At 37.8% G+C, this 21,789-nt stretch overlaps 1 protein-coding gene across 1 annotated transcript in view; it reads right to left on the bottom strand.

The window, feature by feature from the left end:
• The window catches only part of LOC309851455 (uncharacterized protein), a gene marked incomplete at its 3' end in the record, with an annotated part of 89,939 nt that extends 70,255 nt beyond the window's left edge, over positions 1 to 19,684 (bottom strand). Inside the window, exons 1-14 of the mRNA XM_082706774.1 lie at positions 19,578 to 19,684; positions 18,605 to 18,658; positions 15,884 to 15,988; positions 15,281 to 15,334; positions 13,926 to 14,030; positions 12,442 to 12,495; positions 11,735 to 11,839; positions 10,381 to 10,434; positions 9,644 to 9,748; positions 6,114 to 6,167; positions 5,365 to 5,469; positions 4,788 to 4,841; positions 1,292 to 1,396; positions 683 to 736 (exon numbers count right to left, since the gene is read on the bottom strand). Coding sequence (XP_082562900.1) covers positions 683 to 736; positions 1,292 to 1,396; positions 4,788 to 4,841; positions 5,365 to 5,469; positions 6,114 to 6,167; positions 9,644 to 9,748; positions 10,381 to 10,434; positions 11,735 to 11,839; positions 12,442 to 12,495; positions 13,926 to 14,030; positions 15,281 to 15,334; positions 15,884 to 15,988; positions 18,605 to 18,658; positions 19,578 to 19,638 — 1,069 coding nt within the window. The 5' untranslated portion in view covers positions 19,639 to 19,684. The remainder of the gene's footprint in view (positions 1 to 682; positions 737 to 1,291; positions 1,397 to 4,787; positions 4,842 to 5,364; positions 5,470 to 6,113; positions 6,168 to 9,643; positions 9,749 to 10,380; positions 10,435 to 11,734; positions 11,840 to 12,441; positions 12,496 to 13,925; positions 14,031 to 15,280; positions 15,335 to 15,883; positions 15,989 to 18,604; positions 18,659 to 19,577) is intronic.
• Positions 19,685 to 21,789: the final 2,105 nt, after the last annotated feature.

The raw sequence follows: 21,789 nt of genomic DNA, 5'->3' as shown, positions 1-21,789 counted from the left end.
CTCAGAGGGAAGAGTGTGTCATGCACAACACATTCACCACAAAATTCTGCAAGGAATGCTGCTGACTGCCATTATTCCAAGGGTCTGGGATGGCAGACCAGCCACCTGCAGGAGATTTTTCTCATCCAATAATGAACAGCAAAACCTGCAACCTTTCCTCTCTGTCTTCCTACTTCCCCTTCTTCTTCTTCTTTTTTTTCCCCTACTTCCCCTTCTTACCTCTTTTTCCAAGGACTGATAGGAAGAGGAAGTAAAAACGTATCTTGGCCACAATGCCATGCTTCTTTTCTACATTTGTTGTTGCTGCTGTTCTTGCTAACTGGGCTTTGAGTAAGAACATTTTATAGAAAATGACTTGATTCATGCAATAAATGATATTAAAGATCACTCCAAATTCCTTTGTGGTGGTGGTGTTGGGCCAATCCCCAGAAAGACTGCCTATGATATTCTCTACATTATTTGTTGTATAAAGTAGATTTCAGATCCATTCAAGAGAGAATGGATTCCTTGCAATGCTATAGCGTGGTTGATTAGGTAAAAGTACTGTGTGGTGAATGTAAGGAAATAAAAGATCTAAACGTAGGAATATAGACAGGATTCAGAACCTGCTGGTAAAAACATCTATGTTGGTATTTGTGTTGACAGGTAGGAGACTCTCCTGATAACCATGGTTCTTAAGTACCTTTTAATAACTTCACCCCATCCAACAATCTTTTCTGATACACCTTTCCAGCAGCTATTAGAAAACATAAAAGCACAGTTAAATCTGAAGCAAAAGAACATTGACAGTTACAGCGTTATTAGGCAACTGGGCAATTCCAGTAGGAAAGTTTTCAACTCTTTGCCTGGGAAATCTGTTCCATCTTTCCATCAGAAATTATTTTGGGAAAAAGAACATGGTCTTGGTGACAAAAATGTATACAGTTGAGCAAACAAGAAGACCGATTGGAAGACTACTCTGCAGAAAAGAAAATCCCTTCTCCTTTGTGTCCCTTTTCCTGTTTTTGTTTTTTTTCCCCTTGTCTCTCACTCCCCTCAATTTCCTTCCTTTCCCTCCCTATCCTTTAGGCCTCTCAGGAGTGGGAAATGGTAGCCTTATAACAATCTTCATCACTTCTAATGGCAAAATCTCAGTGCGAGAGCTTGGTGACTCCTAGATTGATTAAATCTGTAGTCAGTGAACTTAACCTTTTCAAAATTCACTTTCAAGGGACAACATTGGGGAACTGTGGACAACGACCCCCAGAACTCAGCTCCCCAGAAAGGCTACCCTGGCACTCATAAGGCTCACCATCAATTGGCACAATTTTTTTCAGCTTCACAAATTCCTCCTCAGTGAGCTCGATCCCCATATTTCCAAGAACTTCTAGCAGATCATTGGCATCAATCTTTTTTCCTTTCAAAAGACAGGAACAGTGATGATACAATGATCACCTTTAACTTGGAAGTAGTGAATGGGTAAAATGAGACATACAACTACAAAGAATTACAGGGAAACCGCAAACAGAACACATGTCCTTAATGTCATAAAATGAATATCCCAGGGCACCTGGGTGGTTCAGTAGGTTAAGCATCTGCCTTTGGCTCAGGTCATAGTCTCAGAGTCATGAGGTCAAGCCCCATGTCAGGACCTATGCTGGGCTTTGTGCCTGCTTCAGAATCTCTCTCTCTCATTCTCCCTCTGCCCCACTCCCCCTTGTGCTCTCTCACTCTAAAAATAAATTTAAAAAAATAAGGAAAAATACTATAGATATATCAGTACTCTGTCACTATTGTCTTAAAAATGCTTTACTGTTAAAATGAAAAAAATTTGGAGTAAAGACAGATAGAATCCATATTTCAGTACTATCAATATTGCCTTGAAAATGACTACTGAATGATTTAACATTGTGTTAAGGAACCTTAAGCTTTACCTTGATGAAACTATGCACAATAAATAATTTATGAAGGAATTTTGCAACTGAAAATAAAGACAACTCATGGAATTCAAAGTAGAGAAAGATTTTGAAAATAGCCTCAGTTGCCAAAATTCTTGTACTAGTTTCCAATGGAGATTGATGATTCCCTTGAGCCTGGTGAACCCATGCTGTGACATAGTTTATGAACACAGATTTTTTTTTTTGTGAATATGTTAAGACAGAAAACTATTTATTGGTATAAAAGAATATATAATTATCTTTGAAACTACCTGGCCTGGTATCAGAGAGGACTTTATTTAAAAATGAAACAAGATGGGATTGGGAGGGAGACAAACCATAAGTGACTCTTAATCTCACAAAACAAACTGAGGGTTGCTGGGGGGAGGGGGTTTGGGAGAAGGGGGGTGGGATTATGGACATTGGAAGGGTATGTGCTTTGGTGAGTGCTGTGAAGTGTGTAAACCTGGTGATTCACAGACCTGTACCCCTGGGGATAAAAATATATGTTTATAAAAACTAAAAAATTAAATTACAAAAAAAAAAATGTTCTGAAACTGGGGCACCTGGGTGGCTCAGGGGGTTAAAGCCTCTGTCTTCAGCTCAGGTCATGATCCCAGGGTCCTGGGATAGAGCCCTGCATCGGGCTCTCTGCTCAGCAGGGAGTCTGCTTCCTCCTCTCTCTCTGCCTTCCTCTCTGCCTACTTGTGATCTGTCTGTTAAATAAATAAATAAAATATTTAAAAAAAATTAAAAAAATGTTCTGAAACTGAAGCAGGAACCGAGGTTGGGTGTGCATGGAAAGGAAAATTTATCATGAAAATTATAAATCAGGAGGCCTAGAGACTGGAGAAAAGTAGCTAGGTGGGGGAACAGAACTACAGCGAAATTGACAATATAAGTTCCTGGCTATCATTGTCCAATTTCTTTCTTTCTTTCTTTTTTTCTTTTCTTTTCTTTTTAGATTTTATTTATTTGACAGACAGAGTTCACAAGTAGGCAGACAGGCAGGCAGAGAGAGAGAGAGGAGGAAGTAGCTCCCTGCAGAGCAGAGAGCCTGATGCGGGACTTAATCCGAGGACACTGAGATCATGACCTGAGCGGAAGGCAGAGGCTTAATCCACTGAGCCACCCAGGTGCCCCATTATCCCATTTGTAAGGGAACACTTGATGTAGTTGATAAAGAGACACAGCAAGATGTTATCAAGTGGGTAGCTTGGTTAAATCTACATTAAATGAGAAAACAATCCTGCTGCCACTCTTCCAAAGGGTCCAGGAATGCCCAGAGACATTCTTCTTCTGGCAGGAGACTCCCCTCCATAGGTATCAAGTGGCAGAGCTTCTAAGTCTCTCCTTCATTCTTTTTATGTTCCTCTCTTCCTTTTGATTAAGCACTGGGAAAAGGGAAAGCAAAACAAAAACAAAAGCAAACAAATCCTAGGCACAACCTTTGTGTACAGTTTTGTTTGTTTGTGTGTTTTTTTGTCCTTTTTTTTTTTTAAGATTTTATTTATTTATCTGTCAGAGAGAGAGAGGGAGCACAGGCAGACAGAGTGGCAGGCAGTCAAAGGGAGAAGCAGGCTCCCTCGGGAGCAAGGAGCCTGATGTGGGACTGGATCCCAGGGCACTGGGATCATGACCTGAGCCGAAGGCAGCTGCTTAACCAACTGAGCCACCCAGGAGTCCCTGTTTTTTTGTCCTTTTAAAAAAAATTTTTTTTAAAATTTATTTTCAGCGTAACAGTATTCATTGTTTTTGCACCACACCTAGTGCTCCATGCAATCCGTGCCCTCTCCAATACCCACCACCTGGTTCCCCCAACCTCCCATCCCCCGCCCCTTCAAAACCCTCAGATTGTTTTTCAGAGTCCATAGTCTCTCATGATTCACCTCCCCTTCCAATTTCCCCCAACTCCCTTCTCCTCTCTAACTCCTCTTGTCCTCCATGCTATTTGTTATGCTCCACAAATAAGTGAAACCATATGATAATTGACTCTCCCTGCTTGACTTGTTTCACTCAGCATAATCTCTTCCAGTCCCGTCCATGTTGCTACAAAAGTTGGGTATTCATCCTTTCTGATGGAGGCATAATACTCCATAATGTATATGGACCACACCTTCCTTATCCATTTGTCTGCTGAAGGGCATCTTGGTTCTTTCCACAGTTTGGCGACCATGGCCATTGCTGCTATAAACATTGGGGTACAGATGGCCCTTCTTTTCACTACATCTGTATCTCTGAGGTCAATACCCAGTAGTGCTATTGCAGGGTCATAAGGAAGCTCTATTTTTAATTTCTTGAGGAATCTCCATACTGTTCTCCAAAGTGGCTGCACCAACTTGCATTCCCACCAACAGTGTAAGAGGGTTCCCCTTTCTCCACCTAAAAATACATCCTTTTAAGAGGAACTATAATGAATATTTATTTGATTATTTTTTTATGGTCTTTTAAAAAATTTATATTTTATTTATTTTCAGCATAACAGTATTCATTATTTTTGCACCACACCCAGTGCTCCATGCAATCTGTGCCCTCTATAATTCTATCAGGAAACATTGCCCTTTCTGAAATAGAAACTATTTTTGTTTTCTTTGCTTGTTTAACTGATTCTCAGACTAGCTACCTATCACCCTTTTCATGTTTTCATGTACATAACCTAGAATTCAACTTCAACTTATACCTTCAAGATAAAGTTTTGGCAAATATAAGAAAATGTGGGACCTACCTGCAAAAATTAAACAAATTTTATAATAAAATGCCACATTTTATATAGCAAAACAATATTTAAAAATCAGTCATGGTAGCATTGCTCTGTTAAACTCTATAATGAAATAATTTAAACTGTAAACTCTAAATTGTTCATTAACTCACCTGTGAAAGACTTCTGATTATCCAACAATCTATTTTGAGAGAACTTCCCAGAAGCTACAATGCAAAGCACACTCTTTGTCAAATAAAATACTGTTAATGGTGAGAAAGATGCTACATATATTCCAAAATATCAGGGAGAGTTTTCATTTACTGAATAAATATGTTCTTATTTCATCCTCCAGTTAAAAAAAAAATGGACACCATGTGAGAACTTTCTTTGAGTATTATGCAACTCTAAGCACCTCACAGAACTCTTAACAGACTCTATACACTATTTGTTTCTTCTTTGATCTCTTGTGTTTAATTCTTCTAAAAATCTCTCCCAGATCACATTCCTTCATTTTCATTCTTGTAGTTTTGTCATTCCCTAGAGTTCATGATATTAAAACACGTGTTTTGCCCCTGATGGCCTGGGTTAAAATGAACAGAAGGGTATCCATATAACTTAAGACTTATCTTTTTAAATTACTTTAATATACATATACTTCAAGCTAAAAGAGAACTTTTAAAAAACTTCTCTCAGCATACTACCCCACTAAGAACTCTAGAAGACAACTAGGGTATCTTTATGACTCACCATCAACTGGAAGCTTCTTCAGCAGCCTCTTATTTTCTTTATCTGTTAGCTCAACACCCAAATTGCTTACAAAATCTGGTACATGATGCACATTCATCTTTTTTCCTTTGAAAATATGAAATGTGACCATTCAAGAATTTTAGAGATTAGTTATTTCAAATAATAATTTCATAATGTGAAACATATTTCAACCTAATTCTTGGAATTTCAAGGATATAATAAGATATATACATCTTTACAGAATTGAAAAGGATCATATATCAAATTTATGTAAAGATACTGAAAAGTATGATTTCCGAATCTGACAAGGAGTCAAAGCAGAAGAGAATAAATTTTATCTGAATGATTATCTGGTTAATGAAGATATCAGTATCAATTAATTTATACATCTTACCAGAGAGTATTAATGTATTTCAAATTTGTTTTCTGAAATGTTATTTGCTTTCAATACTGAAAAATACAAAAGCTTTATGTTGTTGCTTGATAAATCCTAATGTGGGAATCTATTATTAACACTGAAGTGAAATCTACTATTGGTGTAAAAACTCCAGAAAGTTCAGAAGTTGTAAGTTAGAGACTTTTAATTAGTATTAAAAAGGCAAACTATGGGACATCAGGAGCAAATATTTTATTAGGAAAGGTTGAAAGCTAAAATTTACAAATCACTAAGAGAATGGTAGAAATATTATTTAAAACTCTACTACGACATAAAGCCTGCCAATCTTGGTTTTATATAACTTCCCACTGACCTTTAGTAGCTTTTAATCCATCAAACAACTTTTTCATTGCAACTCTCCCATATACTGTAAGAAGAAATGCAAATAATAAAGAGAAACAGACTGTGAGACTTAGATATAATAGGAGACAAAAACATTCCAGCAACACTGACATACCAAGAACGTTCTCTACTTTTACCCTCTACCTGAGAAGGAGTGTAAAGTGAAATCTGAAAAATGTAACAACTTCAACAGCATAACTATGATTTCACTCTTCTTATATCAAACCTTCAACAGTGAAGGGATAAGATCAAAGGCAACCAATTTTCTAGAGTCTACTTTGGAGCTCTAAGAATTTGAAGAACTTTCTTATTTATATCAGACCCCCCCAACCAGAATTCAAGCTGGCATATGCTCTACAAAAATGTTGAAATTGGGGTTTTAGCCATGATTTTTCTCATGTAATGTGTTCTCATCCAGTATTCTCTGATGGTTTTAGTTCTGGACAGATTTAGTTCCTCCTTTTTGAATTACAAGATCAATTATTAATCACTTTGAAGAAAATTCCATTATATCAGCAGTTGGGGGGGTGGTTATCATACTGAGAGACTAAGAGAAGCTTATTACATTTAATATTTTTTGGAAATTTTTATTTGGATAATTGTACATTCATGTAGAGTTGTTAGAAAAAATATAGAGTGATGACTTGTAAATTTTTGCCCAACTTCCATTAATGATAAGACTTATAAAACCGTAAGTATAATAACAAAAATATGTTGTTGGCATTGATACAATCCTCCAATGCTTTTTGGATTTCCTTCATTTTCCTTGTTCTCATTTGTGTGTGTGTGTGTGTGTATGTGTATATAATTCTATACCATTTCATTACCTGTGAAGGTTCATGCATGCATTGCCACAGTCAAGATCCTGACTGCACCACTATGAGACTTTGCTAACCACATCCTCTTGTGTGGAAGAGGAGGAAGCTCCCTCTTCCTCCACCAGACCCCAAGCCCTAAATCCTGGCAGGCACTAATCTGCCCTCCATTTCTACAATTTTATTATTTCAAAATCTTATGTAAATGGAATCTTACAGTGGTGACCTCTGAGCCTGGCTTTTTTGGCTCTGCATAATTATCTGGAAAATCACCCAAGCTGTTACATGAATCAAATAGTTACTTTATTTTTACTGATGAATAGTATTCCATGACATGTATGGAAAACAGTTTGTTTAGCTACCTACTTGTTGAAGGATACCTGGGTTGACTCCACAGTTTTTTGCTCTTATGTGTATGTATAGAATTCTGTGTAAACACAAGTTTTTATTTATCTGGGATCAATGCCCAAAGGTGTAACTGCTGGGTCCTATGGTAGTTTTATGTTTAGTTTTTTAAAAACCTGCAACTTTTTTCTCTAGTGATTCTATCACTTTATGTTCCCACCAACAAGGGGGAGTGACCCAGATTCTCTAGCATCCTCATCAACATTTGGTGTCACCATTTTTAATTTTAGCTATTTGAATAGGTATGCAGTGATAACTCGCTGTAGTTTTAAACTGCATTTCCTTGATGTCTAATGATGTAGAACACCTTTCCATGTGTTTATTTGATACTGACAGACCCTCTATGGTGAAATGTATTTTTACCTATTTTCCCCATTTTCTAAATGGACTGCTGTATTTTACATTGCTGAGTTTTGAGGGTTCTGTGAATATCAGAGCTACTACTAGTCCTTTGTCAGATGTGTATTTGCAAATATTTCCTCCGAGACTATAGGTTGACTTTACCATCTCCACATTGTCTTCATAAGCAAAAGCTTTTCTTTTTGATGAGGTTTAACTAATCCATTTTTTCTGTTATGGGTCATGCTTTACATATAATGTTTTTAAATTAATTTACTTTTACTAGGTAACATAAACATAAGTTATATAACTCAAATGTGACCAATGGGTATAAAGTGAAAAACAAAACTCCCTCACAAACATATCCTCTATCAGAGTTCTCTTCCCTCTAAGGGACAAACATTGACATTTTAATCTGTTTTGGAGATATTCTATGCATATATTTGTACACAAATATAGAGCTGACTGGTTCTTTTGATGGCTCTATATATTTCATTGAACGGCTATGGAATCAGTTTTAAAAAAGCACTAAAACTGATATAAATTGCTTTTCCCTGTATTTTCAGATACCTTGCTTTAAGAGAATGTATATGGTTTGGTCAAATATTCCCTGCCCCTCTCTATCAAGCCTGTCCTATGGAAGGATGATACCACTGCTCACAATGAAATCATGTAAGGTGCTTTACCTAATGAAATACTTGTCTCTTCTGAGCAGAAACTTCAATAACTACTACATGGTGCTTTCATCTCTTTTCCCTGTTACAAAGGTGACATCACCCAGACAGGGATTGCTCCTTCAGCCTGTGCCCTAATAATAGAGAGCAGAGGGGTACAGCAAACCCTTGGCAGTATCCAATTTTGAGTGATTGCAAAAAAAATCTGTTGCCATAAGCCACTGCGAATTTGTTTGTTGTTGTTTGGGGGTTGTTTGTTACTACTGCACCACAGCTACCTGATACAGAAACTAGGAACTCAAGTGTGGTACTCTCTTAGCAACAACAACAATAGCAAAACCACTGAAAATATGTGTCATTGGCTCTGGTGCTTGGAGAGGTTGAGGAAACTGTTCCTGGAGTCTGGAATGAACTCCTGCCTTGCAGAGGTGTTGGCGAGTGTATCAACTTCAACAGCTGAGAAGGCAGATGATGTACTGAATATGCTTGTGCTTTAAAAGAAGGGGTGAGGAAATAAAGTGTTACTGGAGTATCTGGTTGATATTTGCTGTCATGGAGAAGGTACTAGAAAAAGACATGAACTCAGAAAACAATTGTCTGTCTGGAAAGAAAAGAGAATTCAGAAATTCTGGGTCCTGCATCATAAACAAACAAGAACTCTTTCTCCTCCTCTACAAATGGGAGACAACACCAAGGATTTCTTTCAGTGACCAAGGGGATTTAAAAGTAAAGCTCCCAGCAAAGACAAAATGAAGAATGTTGTCATTATTCCTTTTGTTAAAGTCTCTAATCTGATTAATGTGGTGGCTAGTAAATCTTCTAAGTTTGAAAAAATAATTCAGGAATAAGCATCTTAGGTTGTGCTTCTCTCCAAGGATATCTGATAAAACTCAAGGGATCTGTAATTAAGTCTAATGAGAAGCAGATCTCAAAAAAATTGTAGATACAAGTACTGACACACAACCTAGTCATAGCCAAGCAGATAAAGTCAACTTTATTTTAGTTTAAAACAAACTAAAAGATACTCTTGTTCATGACTTTACCTGGGTCTCCTGGACTTTCCAAATGGGAAGTAGACTAAGAAAGTTGCCTCAGCCCACAAGAAGGGGACATTGTTCAGTGCCTTCTTCAGATGAGGGAAGATGAATAATGAAAAAAGGTAGGATTTCCTCAATGACATAGCCAACATTCACAAAGAACAATGGGCTGGGAATCTATCACTATGGTAGGATTTTCCTAAAGAAGTTAAAAATATTTTACATGCTCACCATCAGTGGGCAGGTTGCATTTGAGATCCTTAATTTCATCTTCTGTGAGTTTCCATCCCATGGTTCTCAAAACCGAATCGAGCTTATTGACATTAACAACCCCTCCTTGGAAATGAGAAATGGTCAAGAAACAACAAAATGAAAGAAAAATCCATGTTACATATTTAAACAACCCAGGGGCCCACAGGACCAAAGTATAGGTAGAAATGTAAAGGGTATTCTCTGTCAGAAATATCTTTCCTTTGCAGGCAAGGGAGCTTTTTCTAATTCTGGTTTAGGGGACACTTATTCTTAGAAATTTCCCCTTGTGGGGGAAAAAAGAATCTGAAATCTTAAACTCATTGCTCTGAATGCATTTTAGTGTAGTTAATTAGCAAGTTGTATAGTTTTTGTATTCAAATAACTTCAACAGACTTGAATGAAAGAAATGAAAAAAAAATTTTTTATCTTCTCACTAAAAAGTGAGAGCATTTTTGCTTTATTGTCTCAACCCCTAACCAAATTCCCCCAATATATTCCCTTTAATTTCACAGTTCTGACACACATATTAGTTTTTTCTGCAAAATAGTCTTTAAAAGTTCAACGTGGAGATAATTTGCTCGCAGGCAGCTCTATCTCAGAAGCTAGGGATGACATTGGTGGTTAAGTAGGTTCGTGACAGTCACAATCCGGTATCTAGGAAGTAGTATGTATGTGCTTCTTAGATTCATCTGGCTTGGACTATGCTTCTCACTTACCATGAAGAGACTTCAAGCCATCTAGCAACCTATTCTTGTAGACTTTCCCATCAGCTATAGGAAACATAAATCAGATCACACAAAAGTAAGTGATGTGGAGGTTCACCAAGACAGCAAGTCACAATTTAATGTAAGGAGGATTTGTACTTTTCCCTAGAAAACTTCCAAATTACTTTCAAAAAACTTTTTAAAAACATTTCATTTATTTATGTGACAGAGACAGCAAGAGCAGGAACACAAGCCAGGGAGTGGAAGAGGGAAAGCAGGCATCCCCAGAGCAGGTAGCCTATGTGGGGCTCAATCCCAGGACCTGAAGGCACACACTCAATGACTGATCTACCCAGGCACCCTTACGTTTAAATTTTAAAAAATGAAATGGCCACCAACGTATCCACTCTATGCAGTTGTTGGTATCTCATCAAATTAATGCTGGCAATCTACAGTGCTTTCATGCTTTGAAAAAAAAATTTCTTTCTGCTCTTCCATCTAGTTAGTACCCAGGATACCTTTTAAAATTGGCTTTTCTATGGAGTCATGGCTACAAAACACATTTCTTAACCTTGATGGCAGGTTGTGAAAAAGCAGCAGTTGATTTCCAACTACAAATCTGTAATGGATAGAATTCCTTTTTAGAAATCCTCTCTAAAATATTCCTATTATGAGAAATTTCAACCATATTCAAAATCAGAACAGAAACAATGAATCCTCCTATAAAATCAGCACAGTTACCGATGTTCTACTATTTGATAGAATCCATTAAGGTAACACTGGATCATTCATTATTTTTAAAAATTATTTAGGGGTACCTGGGTGGCTCAGTGCCTCACTGCCTTTGTGGGGCACCAGGGTAGCTCAGTGGGTTAAGGCCTCTGCCTTCAGCTCAGGTCATGATCTCAGGGTCCTGGGATGGAGCCCCGCTTCAGGCTTTCTGCTCAGTGGGAAGCCTGTTTCCCCCCGCCTCTTTGCCTGCCCCTCTGCCTACTTGTGATCTCTCTCTCTCTCAGTCAAATAAGTAAACAAAATCCTTAAAGAAAAAAAAAAAAAAAGATTCTGCCTTCGGTTCAGGTCATGACCTCAGGGTCCTGGGATTGAGCCCTGTATCAAGCTTTCTGTTCAGCATGGAACCTGCTTCTTCTCCCCACCTCTCTGCCTACTTGTGATCTCTCTCTCTCTCTGTAAAATAATTAAATACAAATCTTTAAAAAAATAAAAATTAAAAAATAAAAAATATTTAGACTAATAGTCATATAAGTTTACATAATTGTATAAATTGCACTAGAAAGTTTATAGAAGTGCTCACAAAATAAGAAATGTATGCTTCCTTCAAGACCACAGTAACATTTTAAATGCTTACCATTAACTGGCAGATTCTTTACCAGCTCTCCACATTCCTTATCTGTGACGGTTACTCCCATGTCTTCCAGGACATTTCCCACATCACTGACATCAACCTCTCCTCCTTCAACATGATCAAATGGGCATAGATTAGTACAGAGAAGGGTCTAATACCTCCCCAAACCTGTTGATGCCTTTTCAGGTTCAGCTACCATAGCTGAATGAGCAAACACACACGAATGTGCTAACTGTTCACCACTGTCATTGGCTGGGGCAGAAATAAAATTTCTGCCTTTCTCTGAGTAAAGTAATAGACATACTGTGTATGTAATGTAAGTCAGGACACTGTAGGCCTAATATCCACTTATATTTTAAGGGTATTATACCTCCCCTAATTTCTTAACAATGAAAGTATTTTACATTTGTGAAAGTTGGATTATCATTTGCTGTGCGAGTGTAAATTTGTCAGTCAAATCAAGAATAGTGACTATTCTTGGCAAATATTCCAGAAACAAAGAAATTTGCAACTAGAAATTTGCACTGAAAAATTCGTGCTAAAATGTAAATATTCTAAAGTGTAATTCTGGGTAACTGAATGCAGATAGTCATCAACACAGAAGAGAAATGGGTAGAACAAAGAAGGAAATGGGGAAATGATGGGTCTAGATAAAAATATAGTTAGTATGAAGAATTAAGGCATTAGATTTATAGAAACTTGTAACTAACCTGTAACAGTTTCCACTGCTTCCATCACATTTTTGAAACCAATCTTCCCATTTGCTGTAAGAAATATCATAATTGGGATGTGGCAATGTTGTAAGAAGATAAAGGAGCTAAATGAAGAAACAGATGCCTGAGCCAGGGTGCCAAGTCCCAGCCATGCTCTAGTTTGCCATCGGACATCAATTAGGAAACACAAATTCAAAGATAAAATTATGAAGACTCTCGGTGATGGCCAAAGCAGACCATTAAATCCCAAGCATGACACTCTTTGAGTTCATGGCTCTGTCCTGCTAACTACACTAGTTACACACTGTCATTAACCAAAGCAAGATAAAAGGAAGGTCCACAGTGCCACAAATTTAAAATCAAAAGACTCAAGAGGAAACCTAACTGCATAATCCATAGCCCCTGCTCCTTATGTCTTCACAAAGTTTCTGAAAGGTGTTTTTAAATATAATGAATTTATAATGAATCACAATAGAGTAAATGTGATTGGGAATGCAAGAGCGTGAGGCTGAAATGGGGAGGTGACAAAGAAGCTGAGCATGTGCAAGAGGAGGAAAGAAGCTAAGATGAGCCAGTTTCCCCATTGTGGAATTTAAGGCTTGTCTAAATTGTGGCTGGTGCCAGGCTCTTTTAAGAATGAACTGTTCTCAGGTGGGGACGAAGCAAAACTATTTACTGCAATCTGGATTTGGGATGTTACCTGGAAATATGTGTTCTTACTCAATGTCGATGACTGGGAAACAGTTCTCCTTTATTGATTTATTTTCATGTGATTTTGTTTGATTTTCTCTTCCTGAGTTGTAGCTACATGAGGCTTTTTAGGAAAGTGTGACTTGGCCTCAAAGCATAGGGTGTACATATATATTTAGGCCATTGTTAATGAAAACAAAACAAAAAAAACCAGCTATCTACCCAAAAGTCTTATTTCCTCTCATAGTATAGAATTACAGAGGGAAGTGGATGCCCAACCAGATACTATGTTCCTACCATCACCCCCCCCACCCCTCCTTGCATTTCGAGGTAGTCATGTAACTAGTTGCAACAAAAGAATGGTTATGGAAATGATGTGTGCCACATCTCCCTCCTTTGTGCGATCTTTTCCTTTCCATTAATTATTTATAAACAATGAAAAGGCACTAAGAAGGAATCCAAGAAGCAAGAACCTGGATCCCTGTATCACTGAACAGAGAAGAGCCATTGCCTGTCAACCAAGAATACTCTTACCATGGACTTTCATGGAGAAGAAAATGAAACTTCTATTGTGTTTAACCATGACACATTTTTGGGTTTGTTCTTAAATTCAAATTTAGTTTACCCTAAATAATACATTCTCTGTTCTTAGTTCTGGTTTATCCCTATCTTTGCAAAATGATTCTATTTTCTTTTGGTATACCCAATGTCACTAATTATTCTGCATTATCTGACACCAGCCCCTAACCGTAAACTCCTCTCCAAGGATCATTACCACCTACAGTCCTCACCGTCAGGTGGCAAATATTCTGTCAGATCTTCACGTTCCTTTTCTGTGAGTTCAATTCCCAGGCTTTCCAGCACATTATCTAGGTTATTGGCTTTAACCATTCCTCCTTCAGAAACAAACAGGAAAGAATCATGAAAAAAAAAGTATTAACATAATTTCACAACATCAGTATATATGTAAATATTTTATTTCACACGCACTTAATTTAATAAAAAATAGAGAAACGTGTAACATATTTATATTAGTGAACTGGTATAAAAGGTTAGCTCAGCAAATCTCCTATAATTAGATCAAGAATAATTTAGATAAAAATATTCTCAGGTGAGGGGCCTGGCAGGCTCAGTCAGTAGAGGATGTGACTCTCAATCTTGGGTTCATGAGTTTAAGCCCCACCTTGGACACTGAGCTTACACAAAAAAATATTTTGAGGTTGAAGCATTACTGGGTGGTGGGCTGTGATTATGTGTTTAAAGGTTTCAGTTGTACTATCAATTAATACTCATCTATTCAAAGAGAGCCCAAAAGAATACCAATGGTAGGACTGTCCCCGTGGGGAATACAGAGAGAATACTGTGTATGTCTGTGCCCAAAACAAAATCAAGGCATCCGCTGAGAGGGATAGTTCAAGTTTCAGATCATCAATGTTCTGCTATTGTAATACACAAAAAAGTATTGAAGATTAAAAGATTACAAACGTGGATTCACCTCTCAGAGGGAAGAGTATGTCATGCACAACACATTCACCACAAAATTCTGCAAGGAATGCTGCTGACTGCCATTATTCCAAGGGTCTGGGACAGCAGACCAGCCACCTGCAGGAGACTTTCTCACCAAATAGTAAGCAGCAAAACCTGCAACCTTTCCTCTCTGCCTTCCTACTTCCCCTTCTTACCTCTTTTTCCAAGGACTGATAGGAAGAGGAAGTAAAAACGTATCTTGGCCACAATGCCACGCTTCTTTTCTACGTTTGTTGTTGCTGCTGTTCTTGCTAACTGGGCTTTGAGTAAGAACATTTTATAGAAAATGATTTGATTCATGCAATAAATGATATTAAAGATCACTCCAAATTCCTTTGTGGTGGTGGTTGTTGGGCCAATCCCCAGAAAGACTGCCTATGATATTCTCTACATTATTTGTTGTATAAAGTAGATTTCAGATCCATTCAAGAGAGAATGGATTCCTTGCAATGCTATAGCGTGGTTGATTAGGTAAAAGTTCTGTGTGGTGAATGTAAGGAAATAAAGGATCTAAACGTAGGAATGTAGACAGGATTCAGAACCTGCTGGTAAAAACATCTATGTTGGTATTTGTGTTGACAGGTAGCAGACTCTCCTGATAACTACGGTTCTTAAGTACCTTTTAATAACTTTACCCCATCCAACAATCTTTTCTGATACACCTTTCCAGCAGCTATAAGAAAACAGAGAAAGCACGGTTTATATCTGAAGCAAAAGAACATGGACAGTCACAGGGTTATTGGGCAGTTGGGCAATTCTAGTGGGAAAGCTTTTTACTCTTTGCCTGGGAAATCTGTTCCATCTTTGCATCAAATAAAAATTATTTTGGGAAAGAGAACATGGTCTTGGTGACAAAAATGTATACAGCTGAGCGAACAAGAAGACTGAGGGAAAGACTACTCTGCAGGAAAAAACCAAAAATATCCCTAGTTCTCTGTCTCCTTTCCCTAATTTTCTTTTTCTTAGTCTCTCACTTCTCTCACTTTCCTAACATTCCCTTGGGCCTCTCAGAAGTGGGAAATGATGGCGCTATTACAATCTTTTTCAGTTATGATGGCAAAATTCTCAGTGGAAGAGCTTGATGACTCCTAGATTAAATCTGTCTGTCAGTGAACTTATATTTTTAAAATTCACTTTCAAGAGACAACGTTGTAGAACTGTCTACAATGACCCCCAGAACCCAGCTCCCCAGAATGGCTACTCTGGCACCCATATGGCTCACCATCAATTGGCACAGTTTGTTTCAGTTTCACAAATTCCTCCTCAGTGAGCTCGATCCCCATGTTTCCAAGAACTTCTAGCAGATCATTGGCATCAATCTGTTTTCCTTTCAAAAGACAAGAACATCAGTGCTTGACAATTATGAACCTAATGATTCCAAATAATGACGAAATGATCAACTTCAACTTGGAAGTAGTGAAAAATGGGTAAAATGAGACATACAACTACACAGAATTACAGGGAAACACAAACAGACCACATGTCCTTAATGTCATAAAAGGAATATTCCCGGGGCACCTGGGCAGCTCAGTAGGTTAAGCATCTGACTTTGGCTTAGGTCAGGGTCTCAGAGTCATGAGATCAAGCCCCATGTCAGGCTTTGTGCTGGTCTTTGAGCCTGCTTAAGAGTCTCTCTCTCTCTCATTCTCCCTCTGCTCCACTCTCCCTTGTGCTCTCTCACTCTAAAAATAAAGAAAAATAAGGAAAAATACTAGAAATATATCAGTGCTCTGTTACTATTGTCTTAAAAACCCTTTACTGTAAAAATGAAAAAAAATTAGGAGTAAGAGAAACAGAATCCATATTTCAGTACTATGAATATTACATTGAAAAATGAGTACCGAATGATTTAACATTGTGTTAAGGAACCTTAAGCTTTACCTTCATGAACCTATACACAAGAAATAATTTATGAAGGGGTTTTGCAGCTGAAGATAAAAACAACTCATGGAATTCATAGTAGAGAAAGATATTGAATACAGCCTCAGTTGCAAGAAAACTTGTACTGGTTTCCATGGGAGCTTGACGATTCCCTTGAGCCTGGTGAATCCATGCTGTGACATAGTTTATGAACATAGTTTTTTTTTGGTGAATATGTAAGACAGAAAAACTATTTGTGTTGGTATTGGTATAAAAGAATATATAATTATCTTAAAACTACCTGGCTTGGTATCAGAGAGGACTTCAGTCAAAAATGTTCTGAAACTGAAGCAGGAGCTGAGGCTGGGTGTGCATGGAAAGGAACATTAATCATAAAAATTGTAAATCGGGAGGCCTAGAGGCTGGAGAAAAGTAGCTAGATGGGGGAAGACAACTACAGAGAGACTGCCAATACAAGTTTCTGGCTATCATTGTCCCATTTCTAAGGGGACACTTGATGTAGTTGATAAACACACACAGCAAGATGTTATCAAGTGGGAAGCATGGTTAAATCCACATTAAATGAGAAAACAATCCTGCTGCCACTCTTCCAAAGGGACTAGGAATTCTTCTTGTGGCATAGGCATCAAGTGGCAGAGCTTCTAGGTCTCTCCTTCATTCTCTTTATGCTACTCTCTTCTTTTGGATCAAGCACTGGGAAAGAGGGAAAGCAAAGCAAAACAAAACAAAACAAAAACAAAAACAAAAAACCAAAAACAAAAACAAATCCTAGGCACAGACTTTGCCTATAGCTTCTGTTTGTTTTTACTGAATCTCCCTAAAAACACATTCTTTTAAGAGGAGCTATAATGAACCTTTATTTCTGATTTTGATTCAATCAGGAAACATTGCCCAGTCTTTCTGAAATAGAAACTATTTTTGTTTTCTTTGCTTAACTAATCCTCACACTAGCTACCTATCATCCTTTTCATGTTTTGTTGTATCTACCTAGAATTGAACTTATAACTCCAAGATAAAGTTTTGGCAAATATAAGAAAATGTGGGACCTACCTGCAAAAATTAAACAAATTTTATAATAAAACACGCATATGAAATAGAGAAACCACATTTAAAAATCAGTTTCTAGTGGAATGGCTTGGTTAAAATGCTAAGGAAATAAATGGAACTGGAGGGAATTGTGCTACGTGAAATAAGTCAAGCAGAGGTAGACATTTATCATTTGGTTTCATTCATATGTGGAACATAAGGAATAGTGCAAAGGACCACAGGGGAAGGGAGGGAAACCTGAATGGGAAGAAATCAGAGAGGGAGACACACCGTGACAGACTCTGGACTCTGGGAACCAAACTGAGGGTTACAGAAGGGAGGGAATGGGAGGGCATAACCAGGTGATGGGTATTAAGGAGGGCACGTGTGGTGATGAGCACTGGGTGTTACATGCAACTAATGAATCACTGAACACTCCATCAAAAACTAATGATGTACTATATGTTGGCCAACTGAATGTAATAGAGAGAGAGAGAGAGAGAGAGAGAATAAATATCTTTCCTTTGCAGGCAAGGGATCTATTTCTAAAATTTTGGTTTAGGGAACACTTAACTTCTTAGAAATGTCCCTCTGTGGGATAAAAGAATGTGAAATCTTAAACTCATTGCCAAGAATACATTTCACTGTAGTCAATTAGGAAGTTGTATAGTTTTGGGATTCACTTACTTAAATGCGCTTGAATGAGAGAAATGGAAAAAGTAGTTTTATCTTCTCATTAATAAGCAAGCTCATTTTTTTTTTTACTTTATTAGTTGTCTCAACTCCTAACCAAATTCCCCCAATATTTTCCCTTTAATTTCACTATTTCGACACATATATTGGGTTTTTTTTCTGCACAAAATTCTTTAAAAATTCAATGTGGAGATTATTTGCTCACAGGCCACTCTATCTCAGAAGCCAGGGATGACATGTGTAGTTAAGTGGGTTTTGACAATCACAATCAGGTATCTAGGACGTAGTATGTATGTGCCTCTTAGATTCATTTGGCTTTGAACTATGCTTCTCACTTACTTACCATGAAGAGACTTCAAACCATCCAGCAACCTATTCTTGTAGACTTTCCCATTAGCTACAGGAAACATAAATCAGATCACACAAAAGTAAGTGCTGGGGAGATTCACCAAGGCAGCGAGTCATAATTTAATGTAAGGAGGATTTGTGCTTTTCTCTAGAAAATTTCCAAATTACTTTCAAATTTTAAAAACTGAAATGGCCACCACTATATCCACTCTATGCAACTGCGGGCAGCTAAGCAAGTTAATGCTGGCAATCTACCAGCTTTCATGGTTTGAAAAAAGCCTTCTGTTCTGCTCTTTCATCTAGTTAGGCCCCAGGATACTTTTTAGAATTCCCTTAACTATGGAGTCTTGCCTACAAAACATATTTCTTAACCTTGATGGCAGCTTGTGAATAAAGAAGCAGCTGGTTTCCAACTAAAAATCTGTAATGGATAGACTTCTTAAAAATCTTCTCTTAAAATGTTCTTGTTATGAAAAATTTCAACCATGTACAAAAGTAGAATACAAACAATGAATCCTCCCATATACTCAGCTCAGTTATTGATGTTCTACCATTTGACAGACTCCTTTAAAGGTGAAACTGGATCATTATCTTTAATAATTATCTCGACTATTAGATACGTAAGTTTACAGAAATGCATAAATTGCAACATATCATAATGGCTATGCTTTTTCAGTCTAGTGGTTTTTAAAAAAATTTTTATGTAAATGCCTTTCTCTACTTCTCCCTTCTCAGTCTACAGTATAGCCACAAGCCCCCAGAAAACTCACATTAACAGTCTAGAATATATCTTTACATTATCCATCAATATATGCATAGATACATAATTACATTAGTGAAATCATTTATTCTAAGTAATTGTTGAAGTATTTTTTTCTCTGCTGTCATACTAGAAAGTCTATAGAAGTACTCACAAAATAAGAAATGTATGCTTCCTTCAAGACCACAGTAACATTTTAAATGCTTACCATTAACTGGCAGATTCTTTACCAGCTCTCCACATTCCTTATCTGTGACGGTTACTCCCATGTCTTCCAGGACATTTCCCACATCACTGACATCAACCTCTCCTCCTTCAACATGATCAAATGGGCATAGATTAGTACAGAGAAGGGTCTAATGCCTCCCCAAACCTGTTGATGCCTTTTCAAGTTCAGCTACCATAGCTGAATGAGCAAACACTCATGAATGAATGTGCTAACTGTTCACCACTGCCATTGGCTGGGACAGAAATGGAATTACTGCCTTTCTCTGAGTAAAGTAATAGACATACTGTATATGTAATGTAAGTCAGGACACTGTACATCTAGTATCCATTTATGTTTTAAGGGTATTATAACTCCCCTAATTTCTTAACAATGAGAGTATTTTACATTTGTGGAAGTTGGCTTATCATTTGCTGTGCGAGTGTAAATTTGGCATCCAAAATCAAGAATAATGACTATTCTTGGCAAATGTTCCAGAAACAAAGAAATTTGCTACTAGAACTTTGCACTGGAAAATTCGTGCTAAAATGCAGATATTCTGAAGCGTAATTCTGGGCAACTGAATGCAGATAATCATCAACATAGAAGAGAAATGGGTAGAACAAAGAAGGAAATGGGGAAATAATGGGTCTAGATAAAAATATAAATTAGTATGAAGAATTAAGACCTTAGATTTATGGCAAAGGAGCAAGATGGCAGAATATGAGACTTAAATTTTGCCTGGTCCCAGGAATTCAGCTAGATAGTTATCAAATCATTCTGAACACCTACAAACTCAACAGGAGATTGAAGAAAAGAATAGCAGGAATTCTATGAACAGAAAAGCAACCATGTTCTGGAAGGTTGGAAATGTGGAGAAATGAATTTGAGGTGCTACACAGGAAGATTAGACCCAGGGGAGGAAGCCTCCATCAGCCGGCTACCAGCAAGTGAGAGAACAGCAGAACAAAATCAGAACTTTTAAAGTCGGCTCCATGGAGGAACATCACTCCAGTGGCTAAGTGGGGTGTGTGTGTGTGTCTGTGTGTGTGTGTGTAACCCTTGCTAGGACAGTGTGGTCTCAAGACCTTCGGGGTCACTGAAAGAGCAGGGGTGCCTGAGTGTGGCAGAGCTCCCAAGTATCAGAGCAGGGAAGCTGGCTGCAGAGATCAAGCTGAGGAGTGGGCTTTCAGTCAGTGTTGCCATAAACCATGATCCCAGCCACAGTCAGCCTACTACTTTTCAAGGAGGGACCCCATAAATGGCATATTGGGGGAGACCTCCCCCTTTCCTCTATTGGGAGGAGCCGCATGGAAGCATGATGCAGGAATCTGCTGGATTTGGAGACTCCACATGGGGTCATGTGCTAGAGATGGAAACGCTTGGTCACAGGCCAGGTGAGCTGGAATGCAGCCAGAGACCAGGGAGATAGGAGTGATGGACTGCTTTTCTCTGAGGGTTCACTGAGGAGGGAGGCACCTGGTTCTCAGCTCCTCTGGGGCTAGTGATTAAGAGGCTACCATTTCCATTCTCATCCTCCAAAGCTATAAGGCAAACTTTCAGGGAACAAAAGCTCTGAGAGCAAACCCAGGCAGATGACTCAGCCTAGTTTCTGGCAAGGGCAGTGTAATTCTGCCTTGGGCAAAGACACTTGAGAATCACTGCAATAGGCCCCTTGCCCAGAAGATCATCAAGAATATCCAGCCAAGATCAAGTTTACTGATCAATGAGAACTACAAAACAACGGCACTAGGGGAATACAACACATAGAATTCATGGCTTTTTTCCCCATGATTCTTTAGTCTTTCAAAGTTAAATTTCTGAAATTTTCTTTATTTTTTCCCTTTTTCTTTTTTTTTTTTTACTTTTTTTTAACTTTCCTGTGTTAACCATCATCTTACCAATACCTTTTTTTTTTTTTTTTTACCAATACCTTTTTAAAAATCTTTTTTAATTTTGACTTTTGCAGTCATATACTATCCTTTCATTGTATTTAACCTTATTTTTGGTGTGTGTGTGTGTGTGTGTGTGTGTGTGTGTGTGTGTATTCTTTCTCCAAAATTTTGGGATACAGTATCTTCCAATAGACCAAAATATACCATAAATCTAGTTTATGGCTTTGTTCTAGTTTCTTGCATGATCACATTCTCTCCTTCTTATTCTTGTATTTTAATTTGAAATTTTCTTTCTTTTTTCAACCAGCTTTTTTTTTTTT

Source organism: Mustela nivalis (assembly GCF_964662115.1).
Source record: "Mustela nivalis genome assembly, chromosome: 17".
Classification (NCBI taxonomy): Eukaryota; Metazoa; Chordata; class Mammalia; order Carnivora; family Mustelidae; genus Mustela; species Mustela nivalis.
This window is presented reverse-complemented; position numbering and strand designations above follow the sequence as displayed.